Consider the following 13,070-nt stretch of genomic DNA (forward strand, 5'->3'; position numbering starts at 1 on the left):
TGGAAATGTTTTTTTTGCGACATTGTTGTTCACTCACAATTATCGTTTCGTCCGAAATCGAATCCAAGTCTCTCGTTCTTTGACTACCACAAAAACAAGCTGGTGATATAGAAATTATTAAAACGTAGAACTCAATCATACGCGATTTAGTAGGTATAATTATCTCATAAAATAAAGTTTATTTTATTCTTATATTTGTTTGCTTTCTAAAAAACCTGAAATAAATGTCCTTTCTTTTTACTTTTCTAACGTCTAGTGTTGCTTACCTGTGTACATTGTGTATGGAGTAAGTTTTAATGAGTAGTGGCTGGCCCTTTGCCAAATATGGAAGTGATAGACTGCAGTAACCCAGATTGACGGCTAGTGGGTTACTGAAACGGTCAAGTGTGTGCCTGAGAAACCTTGCGTTTTTCGCAAGTCCGTTTTTTATATGGCAATACAATGCATTGTATCAATTACTACCTTTTGTGCGATGGTGATAATAATCATCGTGGATATTCATAAAATATAAAAAATACATTAAATCTGCATATTTAATTGCGATATATATTACCACTAATTTGCCTACTTGAGAAAAAATGTGTAGGATTGCATAGCCAATGCTGGATGGCAGGTACTACAAAGATATGGTTTGAAGATGTTTCACTATTATATTCTTTCTAAAGCTTTCGTATCGGGCAATATCAAAATAAATGAATCGAATAAAAATGTATACAAATCGGAAAAATTTATTCATAAAAATGTGTTATGATCGCGCTGGCGAATTTTATGCTCATCTTTATTTAGTCAAGCGATATCGTCTCTGACAATCGATCGACCGCAGCACGCTACACGATAAATTACTTTTTACGCTCACTTTCAAAGAAACCGTGCATGATTTACCGGCAGTCACTCCGGGCTTTCGAGGAGATACAGCCGTAGTTTCAATGCATTATCGAAAACGTCAAACTGGCAGAAACCACAAGAACAAGATTCGACGCTCCCTTAAGAGCAAAAAGCGTCTGTCTATCAGAACGTCCCCGCTCAAAATATGAACGAAATATACGCAGTGCCGATTCAAATCGCCTACATTACGCCCAAAAACAATTTAACCACAAACCAATTATACCTAAACCCTCTAGAAAATTAAGTAATGTACTCGTTAAAGAGCAAAAGCGAAAGATTATCGAGAAAAAACCATGCGCAGTTTCCATTCAGAACTTATCGATACCGGTCAGATATGGCGAAGATTCTAAAACTAACCATTCAACCTCCAATCGCAAAACCTACAATGTTACATCCGATAATAGATCTTTTAATCCCAAACAGGTCAGAGACAAGAGGCTGTGCCAGAGCATCGGAGGGAAAGAGACAGAAAACAAGTTGCTACTGCAGATCAGTGAAGCCGAACAAGTGTCAGACTTTGAAAGGATTCTTAATTCTAATGCAATACTGTGGAAGCAGACGGCTTCACGAACTCACGGGCACGTGTGGCAGAGGAATGCCACACATACTCCAATCTCATTCACCTCGCGGCCTCGCTCCTCTTATTCACTTCGAGCTGTAAGCCAAGCCTATCACTTTTTATTCCGTCAACACGAGGAATCACTGCAACCCCTTATAGATAAATATCGCAAAAACGATCTTAATGATCACAAAGACGCATCGGCGAGCTTACTAGAGAGCAATTGGTTCGAAAATCTTCAGGACCTCTCTGAGTTTTATGAAGACGATCCTATCCTACAAAGAGAAATAGAAACAATTACAGATCGCATCATAACAGAAGAAGTAAAACCAAGTGAAGAGGAGCAGACAACGACACGTAGCCTTTTCAATGTCAACTTGGCTGAGTTGTTCGGTTTACATGTGAATGGGGACAGGGTATCCCCGACTTACCGCGAGGAGCAAGGTCCATCTTCGGTTACTGACATAAAAGAGCACAGCGACGGGAAGGAATGGCTCGATCCGATTATGACCTCGAACCCCAATAATCGGTCTCATTCAGAGGAGGGTGATTCGGGCGTCGATTGTTTATCGCAAAATTTGACCGCAGTTCAAATTGATTGTGATACAAATGTGCCGACAATAACGTTCAGCAATTGTTGCGAAGGCCGATCCCGTACTGATATACCTAACAATACGAACGTTATACATTTAGCCGTGCCCACTATTGAAGACTCGGATGAATCCCGACCACCAATGATGTGACCTTCATTGGTTATTATATAAATTGACAAACGATTTGTTAAAGTTTCATAGTCATTAATGACGATGATTGCGTTAGAGCCAGAACAGCCGAGGCCAGCTGAAGATCTTGTTCTGAAAATGGAGCCATCTAGTTCACAGAGAACATTAACCCGTTCGAGTGCGATTAGCCAGAAGTCGGTTGACATAACAGTATATCCGGAAAGTTCTAATAATCCTTTACATAGATCAAAACTAGCACCTGTGAGATCTTCATCAGAGTCTCAATCATCGGTGAAGAAAATTTTGAACCTAAGGAAGACTAAGAACTCTTCAATAGAGTCAACGATGAGTCTCCCAAATCAGAAGTCTTTAGATAAGAAGCACAGCACCCTTCGTCACCAGAAATCTATTGTGGCCCATTCAGACATCACACTAAGCACACAACCATCCGTGTCTGATGACAGAAAAGCACTGCGGGAAGCATTATACCAGGGTATATTCCATAGGCACAGGCGGACAATATTTGCCGTCGGTTCGTTCCTTAGGATGCTAAGAAGCAAAACGTCCAATTATGACTCTATTAGATCAGAATCAGATGAAATTTAGCAGAAAACGTAGTTTTTAGCAGATAATTATATACCTAATGATATAACGGTGATGCGACAGACTGCAATGCTTTTTAATGTTATGCTATAGGAATAGTGTATGATGTTGTTAGATTGATAATTTTTAACAGTTGTTTTGTATTAAATGTTCCTAATTAGTTGGACAGTGTTTTATTCAACCCGCTACAATGGCCCAAATCGTTAAATAGAACGCCATACTTTTGTTTGTAGCCTTGTTGTAAAATATCATAATAAGATTTAGTATTACGCGAATACCTAAAAGTGATCTAAGAAAACGATGACATGAAGATCGTAAGTACAATTTTCTATTACGATATCGCGTGACCCACACAAGGTCACATTAATCGTATTCCTATTGACTTCAAAAAATGCAATCATGTTAATAGTTTAAACATAAACATAAGTAATAAATCCCTTTCCCCATCTGGATGTTTCTTGATTGTTTTTCTATAATATCAGAAAATAAAATTGAATTTATAAGAAAACCAGGAAATAAAGTTGTATGGGTCTTATGATATTGTTTGTGGTGTATGAAATAAACTAAGTAACTTTAATAATGAGTGGCTACTTAGTAGGCAGTTAATTAAAATATGAAAATCGCGATATTTTCATGGAGCTTATTAACACGTAGAGACAGTTTAAATAATTGCAACACTTAATCACTTTTATGAAACGGTTATTGCAAAAAAAAATCGACTTTTTGCAGACTTTGTCTCGCTAAAGTGTTGCTATGATTAAAATATAAAAAAATAGTTTTGTGTTTTTTTGCAATAACATAATATGAAATGTATATTAGATACGTATAATGTAAATACGTACTACAATAGAATGTTGACACATTTTTGGAACAATTTATGCACCTTTTATATATTTGTATACACGTGAAATTTTTGTGCTCTTGTGGCTGTAATTTTGTAAAACAAAGAAAGTGCTTATTATACATAGCTTCTTTTATTTTGAGTAAACAGGGGTTATGGAATTGGAATAATTAAAGCATCGGTGCCAATGTTACACTGAAATCATTTGAAATGTTTCTAGTTTTAAAATCTTTTGTACTTTTATAGCCCTGTTTACTTTGTCAATAGTTTACGTTTTCGTCTGCCAAAATACGACATATTAGAAAAGTTGTAAATTGGATGTTTATATAAAAAATCATGAGCTTTTCAATTAGATTAGATAGCTTTGTAATACATAGATTGGTAATTTTGTAAAGCGTTAACTGTATTGATGAAACGATTTTGTTCTTTATTTAAATATTGTTATTAGTAAGTAGTAATTTGAATGTGTAATTTTAAGTTCAAAACATTCCTTTTGCACTTGAATATTATTACATAAAAAGACTGTTGAAAATTGATTTATGTGAAAACTATCCGTGATTTATATGAATAAAGTGTTTTTATCAATAAAATGGTAGTTTTCCTTAACAGAAAGGTCTATTTTTACGCATGGTAATATAATTGACATGATACGATACAATTCTTTAGCCTGGCAATTATGTGATGTGTTTACATTACCTAATTGTATAAATGGAGGCCAACAAGCTAAACATGATACATACCTACAGGCGGATACGTAAACCTTGAACGGCGTTCCAAAATTAATACAATATTTTTATAAATCAGAACGAATAGAGGTTTCTTTGTGTCCTGTCTAGTTTCATAAAGAACCTAACTAGACTTACGTAAACTGTAGGAGCGCAGGTGCTGGTAAATTCAAGGTACTAAAGTATAATTAAGGTAATAAAACAAATGAAAATTCAATAAACCATATATTTTTATTTTATGTAACTTTGTCTATTTCAAGCATAATCACTTAATATCTATACAACAATATTGATAGGTATACTATCGGCCGAAAATACAAAACTTTGGTTGCTAGCTTACAATGTCGAAATAACTATAACAGATTAACTTTAATTTTAGTTTACTTTCAATAGGTATACATTTTAGTACTGATGACAATAAGCTTTAAATTAAAAAAGCCAATGTCTAAAACTTCTCTCAGAAATAAGTTTTCGTCCTAATTAGAATTTGAATATATTTTTTATTACATTTGCTTGAAAAATTATTTGCTTACCCTAATTAGGAAAAAAATAAGAGTCAGTCAGACATTGGAAATGCATGAAAAAATTATAAAAAAACGTTGTGTTAAAAAAACAAGTCCATTAGACAAATAATATAAGCCGGGGTAGGAATTAGAGTTGGCGCTAATCTACACTCCAGAGCTGTCAACTGGAGAGATAGAGTATATCCTTTTACATACTTTCTTATGACAGATTTGAATTTTGACAGTGTGCTGGTAGTCTCTAGAATAGCTCTGAATGTATTCTGTAGTTTCCGAAATACAGCAAGGTAAATAAATATTTATAAAATTGTTGTAATTTTTAAATATTTCACATTGAAATAAAAAGTTTACTTTTTCAAGTATGTATTGAATAAATAAAAACTTTTACATTACAGAAATAGGTCCCCACACTAGGGACCTCCTGTTGTGGGTACAAACTTCATACAAATAATAAAATATAATGTGTTAAACACATTACATTAAAACACATTATTACAAATAATTTTAATTATTTCCGGAAACCGCTAATTTATACCCCGTTAGACTAGATCTAAATGTATTTTCAAATGGACTCGATACTACTTTATCACATAATCGTTCATCTATGATGAATATATACAAATCAATTTTGCTTAAGGCACAAAATAGCTGGCTTCAAGCCTACTCTAATCAAGGATATATACAATGTTGGCCCCAAAAGAAGGTTGTTAAATAATTTTAATCTATCACACATCCATTGAAATAAAACAATCTGTAAGGTGTTCTATACTCGATGGTTCGCTGTAGTCTTAAACAAATATTTAAATTTTTTATTTGACTTATATCTCTTTAAAGTAATAAAATTAATAGACCTCACCGACACCGTTTACCGAGCCTCTGACAGTCTTTGATAGCGAAAATCACAACGCGATATACTTTTGAAAAACAATGAACTACTTTGGCATATAAGGAATTCTTGTGTCATGCTTTTATTGCTTCAATGGAGATCAAACATACAGTTATGACTAACAATAACTTCCATATACTTATTTTATTAATAAACACACAAGTCACTCGTGATATTGCATTTTAATTCCCAATTAAACGTAGATAAAAATAGTTTCCGCATAACTTTATATTGGGATTTGACAACGCTCACATTCTACTAATGTTCTTGAGAACAGTCTTTTCACATCTCCATTAATATAAATCACGCCTTTTTCTTTCCTTTTGTATTTTCTTCCGCGAATATTTCTTTGTAGTCGTTGAGTAAGATGTCAACGACGTTATTCTGTTGTATGCAGTCGACGGCGATTCTTTCTAGATCTTTTGTCCATAACAAGGTTGGGCCGAATACAATGGCAAGGTTTGCTGTATGCATTCTGTTGCGCTCACTGTATTCTGTTACTCTGTAATGGATAAAAATAGTTTACACGAAAGCCCTTTGGAACAATTATTGTGTAATATTAAGTCGTTAGTAAAAAAGTAATTTAAAAATTAAACCAACTTATTTACATTTTTTGCACAATAGGATAATATTAACAATAAACTAAAAAAAAGAATGGAATGGTGCAATGGGCGGGCTTCTCATTGCTAAACAATCTCTTTTAGGCAACCCTAATTAAATTAAATAGTTTAAAAAAAAAATTGTAATGTATTAAGTGCGAAACCTAACTTATAAAACAAAAAAAAATAGAATAAAATGTTAACTACTTCTTCAACTTCAAATACTTATTAACAATATTTACTTATTTATTACAATACCTCCAAAACTATTCAACTGGGGGCTTAGTCAAGATTCCTTAACAGAAATATATATAGAATGTATGTAAAAAGCCGAAAACTAAATGTGTATGAAAATGACAGTTCGTGTCGACAAATTTTCATATAAATTTAGTTTCGACTTTCTTTCGACTGTTAAGGCATCTTGACTAAACCCTTGATTTCGATGAAAATGTATAGTTTCCTAAGGAATATTTCCGATTAAGTATTATCGTCATTAGATTCATGCCTGATTAGAGATCGTCTTACTTAAGTATTTACACATTTATGACAACCTCGTAAACAAACAGCCCGTGCTCAAACAATAATGAAAATGTATTAGGGCTTTCCGCGGTATAACTTTCTTCGGAGCCTCAAACTTCCGCGCCAAATGCGTCAAATGAATCGATACATAACTTATTGATAAATAAAATTGTTCATACAAGTTTATTAAAAAAAGTCAATTTCATGATGTTGGTAATTTAAATGGTCCATTCCTTTTTTAACATTCCTTCTGTAATAGATGTTCTATTCAAATATTTTTTTTTTATTTTAAAACCGAAAATTAAATAAAAATTTAGCTTAATTAATAAAAAAATAATCTTTGTATTCAGTTAATTTATGGAAAAAACGGTAATATTCAAGTCAAAATACTTACTTTAATAAATGTTCGAGAATAAATTTTAGAGTATCTCTATTACATTGAGGTAGAGCTTGCACAATATCTCTAAACTCCTTGATTCTGGTTTCTCTCGGTCGGAGAGCTAAAAAAATAAGCGTAATTACTATATTATCAGGAAACGTACTACTGACGTGATACATTTTATATATAAGGGATATTTCATAGTAAATACTTTAAAAAATGGTTTGAATATTTTCTTGAAATGGTTTGAATTTTTTTTTGAATTCGAATTCAAAAGATTTTATGTCCACGTACTTGCTTGAAAAAATATCAACGATACAGACATAATAATGCATCCATGCACAGTGAAGGAAGTCCTTCGTAATATTTTGTTACCACTTACAGCAAGCATCGAGAACCCTCTGGAACATCGAGCACGGAATGAGGGGCTCCTTCAGCTCACGGAAGAACAGCTTCAATGATCCCGTCAGCACGTGAATATCAGTCGTATTCTCTATCACCGAGAAGTTATTCTGGTCCACCTGGAAAGTTATCTAACATTTAAAAAGATTATATAAACGCCCTTTCATTTATGCTGAATCCGCAAACGAGTAAAAGGCTTAGGAGCTTCTAGATATAGATGGGTTGACTTAAAAGTCACGTATTTATCTGTTTCTAAAAAAATACACATTAATTATTAATAACTAGCTGGCCTGGCGAACATCGTACCGCCTAACAGTCGATTCTTTATTTTTTTTTAATACTTATTCTGCTATTCGGGACACCGGTCTAGCTAGTAAGATAAAAAAAAGAAAGTTGATAAGACAACAAATACATTATGTCAAAAAATTAAAATTTACCTTCCCGGAACCCTTCCACTAACATTTGAACTTTATAATATGGTATTAAAGTTCAAATTGACTTTTAAGTATTAGATATTACGAATATTTTATATGGGAATATAGAAAAGTGTTGTTTTTAGACTTTTTCACTCATATTTTTAATTTTTTCTCTCCGTAAGAACCATCCTCGTACTTCAAGGAATATAATAAAAAAAGAATCAGACAAATCGGTCAAGCCGTTTTCATGTTATGTCGTGACAACGGAAAACGGGTTTCATTTTTATATATATAGATACATAGATAAGATTCTAGAAGTAGAGTATAATCGCCGCATAAAAAAACATACCTCCAGTCGTATCTTCTGCACCTGACTGAGGTTTCCGCTCGCTCTATACAGTCCATCTGTGCACATATTCTCTTCGCTGCTCTCGATCTCCCTCACACAGGCTTTCACAAACTCTGGAACCCGAGGGCTGCTTAATGGACACACTTCATCCAGGTCACGCCCAAATACTGGTTCATCTGTAAATGGGAACAACATAAAGATTAAAATATTGACTTTTCGTGGAATTTTTATTGCGATATGTAATTTTTAGGGGATCACGTTTTTGGCTTATTTTGTAATGCTACGATTTCAAAGATTTTCAAACCGTTTAGAGTCCATGACAGAAACGCAAAAGATAAGCTTTAATAGCATTTCATATGACATAATATACGTACATAAGAATAAATGTAAGACGCGTGGTGAGAACTTACAACTAAAGATCGATTATGTCTACGCGTTTTAGACTAAATACCGTTTATCGATTGAAACGGAAAATCGTATCGTTTACAGATTCATTCTCACCCCACTTCAAACACGGTCATAGTTTACAATGAGTAACAAATACGTCTCTCTCTATAACGTTGTATTTTACAGTCATTTACCCAATAATCAGATTTTAATATTGTCAGGTTTTATAAATAAACCTCATCCATGTATATAACTAAATCTAAACAAAAATAAATAGAAAATGTAATTACAGAGTACACGGTATCACTTTTCGTCTTACCTTACCAAAAATTAATAAACCCAACTACTTGTTAATTCTACAACCATCCACCGTTGAAGGAAAAGGATTATTCTAGGTAAAAAAATGAAACACTCTACATTACTTAAGATCAATTTTTTCTCACACATCTCCACTTACCTCATAATATTCTATTAACAATTTACACGATAACTTTAATTCCAAACCGGAAATAGCAGAAAAGCAATCAAAATCTACAGGCGTGCAAATTAAAAGCTATTTATTTAAACCTATTAGTGCGTCTAAAATCAGTGTCAAAACTCCACACACCGACTCAAATATTGCAATTCGAACCTTTGTAGATGCCTTTCTTCACAAGAACTTCCATAGCCGGTCGTTTAGCGAAGAACTTCTTTAACTTGCTTCTGACGTGGTACTTGTAAGTGGATACTTCAGTTGAATCACTGAGATCTTCATTGCTACTGCCACCAGCTGAAAGAGCACATTCACATAACGTATGAAGGTACACATAAAAGCTAAAGCAAAAGAATGAAAGGAAGAAGCGTGAAAGGAAACCAAACGTCCCAAGAGAAACATTCAGAAATAAAGAAAGATTTAGGAAGGATTATTTATTAAGTCTCGGTTACACTGCGACAAAAGATGCTTAGACACAGAAGTTATATTACATCGAGAACAGGGTAAGTCTTCAAATGTACCTTGCCTTTTTCTCCGCTTTGTGACGTCAATTCGTTACTAACTATCACTCAAACGTTACCGTCTTTGAAATGATAACGCTATCGGAAATATAAAATGATAAACAGTAAAACACGTATCTATGAACCTCACCATTTATAGATAGTGTACACTTTTGTACCTTTGTAAAATAAACGAACAAATCCTCTAAACCTGAACACCATAACACGAAAACCGCAGACGTAATTTCCAGAACGGTGGATGGCCGACTCAATCTCAAACTATGTGATTAATCCTAAACAAACACAAATCATACGTTGTAATACGTAGTTCAATTGCTGAGATCCGAAGATGCTTTTAATTTTGTATTTGCGCCCTTTTCTAGTTTTAGCCATCAGTTCCGAGTTTCCAATTTCAGAAATTGCTTTCACTAGGTGATAATCCATTATTCACTTCAACAGTTTACTGAATTGAGCTAACATTTTGAACACGCAAATTCCATTCGAGTGGTAAATACACACTTTCTCAAAGAATATTACAGTAAACCATTCACTTAGAAATAGAGTACTAATGACACTGAATTTAATAAGGCATTGCATCAAAACGAATTATCTGATAAAACATATTGATATATGGATCGTTATCAAAATATAGATAGGTGAACATTATATTAATTTCAGCGTTGGAGTAGAATATAATCCAAATATTATTTTATTTACCAGGATGAGTTCTACACTTGAAAACTTTCTTTGTTTTTTGCAAAATGGCGCTACATAGTATCAGCTTACATGAATGTATACGACGAAAACCGTCGACACAGCCGCAACTCATCATAATCCTTTCAATCATCAGGTCACCATTATCACTTATTTATACATAACACTCCGAATAAGACCTTACGGAATTAAATAAATTTTATATAGTCAGTAAAAAGACGTGCGCAAACATATTTCAATATTAAATCGACTAAAATTTATTCTAAATTGATGAGGAAAAACAATAAGTGTATGTTTACCGGGAAGTTGATTCATAAAACCCCAAGCCTCTCGAAGATGACGTTCTTTTGTTTAATTAGCCCCAAGTTCATAGAGTTTATAACGGCTGGTTATCTCTGAAAACAATACTTTTCACTACGTTAATATTAAGGAGAACGATAAAAACGGACCGTAAAATGTTGGAGGAGCTTTGTAAGAATAAGAAAAAAAGGACACTTGTAAGAATTGTAATTTTACTTGAAATAACTTTGACCGTTATTTTAACATCATTAAGCATTAAATAAAAAATGACAGATCTTACATTATAACCATTTAAAAATTCCTTTTACCAGGGCAAAGAGCGTTTAACATCGCATAGGCCATAGACAATCTATGTCTATACAAGCTTTAAAGCTAAAATATCGAATTTTGTAAAATTGAAATTCTTCTTTATCGTATATATATAATTTCAATTGTAGTTACGGTCGGCATAATATAATTCCGGAGTTGAATCCGTTCTACATGTAATGGTGTATAGAGAACACCATTGAATGTATCCGCAAGTTGCGCAAGTCTTGACTAAAACTCTCTCAAAAATAGAGTACCTTATATTATTATTATTAAACTAGCTGGTGCCCGCGACTTCGTCTTCGAAGGATTAAGCCATATTTTATCTACTTCAAATAGAAGCGATAAAAATATCTATTTTCATTTAGAAATCAATTTATTACTACCAAATGTGCATTTGAAATAAATTATTATATTTTATTGTAGTTATGGTTCACAATTTTGCCTATAATGGCTTACACATATAACATAGATATATATACTGTGGCGGCCTTTTTATTACGACTATTTAAGATAAACATTTCCATCATACATTATGTACATATAATATGTAACTAGCGGTTTTGGCAGCGCACGCCAGAATAGCTCGCAGATGGTAGATTTTTTCTTACTTACTTGATATTTTGGACAATTTATACAATATCTGTATAAATTGTAGCCTGTATGTTATTCTTAAGTATAAGCTATATTATTGTAAAGTTTCATTTAAATTCATTCATTAGCTTTTACGTGAAAGAGTAACAAACATTCATTCATACTTCGCGTTTATAATGTTAGGATATAGTTTGGCTATCATGATCCTCAGGTTATGCGTAAGGCCTTGTGAATGTGACGAACTCACCCTTAGTAAAGACAAAATATCGTCTTTCATTAACGCATAGATAAAAGAAAATATCATCACGATAAAATAACTATCTACGTATATGTATTTAAAATTATTAACTGTCCCGATGCGTCTTTAACCGTGCTTGGAGAAAAGCACAAAAGAGGCGTGGGAAACTTTTTATAATTCTTAATTCAAAAAATAACAAGTGCCAATTAAACGCGTTATTGTTCATATAAAAAAAAACACATTAAAATGATTTTAAAAATCACCAAACTTCTAACCAAACCCCTTTCTAGGAACTTGAGCATTTCATGAATATATATCACGTATACATGGATACTAACTTTTTTGTTTGCTCCTAGTAGCGTGCCGTGACACTGGTGGAGTACGGCCCAGGCTCTCAAGGTCCGTGTTACTGCTTTGGTATTGAGGACTTGGGCGGTCATCTAATGCTGGGGGACCCTGCGGAAAAAAGAAATAAATTACATTTTTTTACAGGTTATTTTAAACCAACGATACAACCCTTTGGTAAGGTAAGATTCAATAAGCCCGTGTCCCTTAAGGCCGATTTACATTATCTTAGTGTTTAGGAGAGTGCTTTAGGATAGTACTTTAGTTGAAACATGTAAACGCTACTTGCTTTAGTAAACGCTACGCTAAAGAACTTGCCTTTCAAGTTGTACTAAAGCACTCTCCTAAACACTAAGATAATGTAAATCGGCCTTTAAGTAGAATGACTGGCGACTGCCTGTAATTTTATCAAAATCAGAAAATGTTTGTCTAATTTTAGCCGATGTAACAAACTTTGTAGTTGTGAACCGATTTTAATAACCTAAAGGGTCATATGTATATTGTAGCCCTAAAAAGAATATAAAGTAAACCTAGAAAAAGTGAATTTTTTTACACTATCGGCACTATTACAACGAAAAATATTTACCTAGATAATAATCTCCGACAGGACAAGGTCGCAGAACAACATCGTAGTTAAAATCTTTCAGCAAAAATATATATGGATATACTAACCAGTTTATAAATGACATTCTGAATGCATTTCAGGAGTTTCTTGGCGCCTTCTTCAGACTCAACCTGGAGCAAGTACTGATCATGTTCTACGGTCAGCACTAGAGATCGTGTGAATCTGTGGGTACATTTGTAACTT

General features: G+C 33.4%; 3 protein-coding genes across 5 annotated transcripts in view; 2 read left to right on the forward strand and 1 right to left on the reverse strand.

Moving 5' to 3' along the window:
* The first annotated feature begins 599 nt into the window (after positions 1-599).
* Positions 600-2,189, forward strand: LOC125057642. Its single transcript, XM_047661422.1, has 2 exons — positions 600-629; positions 1,309-2,189. The coding sequence occupies exons 1-2, from the start codon at positions 600-602 to the stop codon at positions 2,185-2,187; spliced, it is 909 nt and encodes a 302-aa protein (XP_047517378.1). The 3' UTR covers positions 2,188-2,189.
* Positions 2,190-2,244: 55 nt separating this feature from the next.
* LOC125061974 lies at positions 2,245-2,932 on the forward strand. Its single transcript, XM_047667612.1, has one exon. The coding sequence runs from the start codon at positions 2,245-2,247 to the stop codon at positions 2,770-2,772; it is 528 nt and encodes a 175-aa protein (XP_047523568.1). The 3' UTR covers positions 2,773-2,932.
* Positions 2,933-4,547: 1,615 nt separating this feature from the next.
* LOC125061951 overlaps positions 4,548-13,070 on the reverse strand; it is a 72,344-nt gene continuing 63,821 nt past the window's right edge. For 2 of the 3 annotated variants that reach the window (XM_047667596.1, XM_047667607.1), the window contains exons 7-13: positions 12,935-13,049; positions 12,256-12,373; positions 9,425-9,562; positions 8,407-8,582; positions 7,622-7,760; positions 7,255-7,360; positions 4,548-6,244 (exon numbers count right to left, since the gene is read on the reverse strand). In XM_047667596.1, the coding sequence (XP_047523552.1) occupies positions 6,046-6,244; positions 7,255-7,360; positions 7,622-7,760; positions 8,407-8,582; positions 9,425-9,562; positions 12,256-12,373; positions 12,935-13,049 (991 nt within the window). In that variant the 3' untranslated portion in view covers positions 4,548-6,045. The remainder of the gene's footprint in view (positions 6,245-7,254; positions 7,361-7,621; positions 7,761-8,406; positions 8,583-9,424; positions 9,563-12,255; positions 12,374-12,934; positions 13,050-13,070) is intronic. The other variant, XM_047667611.1, reaches the window with a different exon arrangement.

This window comes from Pieris napi, chromosome 2 (genome assembly GCF_905475465.1).
Source record: "Pieris napi chromosome 2, ilPieNapi1.2, whole genome shotgun sequence".
Classification (NCBI taxonomy): Eukaryota; Metazoa; Arthropoda; class Insecta; order Lepidoptera; family Pieridae; genus Pieris; species Pieris napi.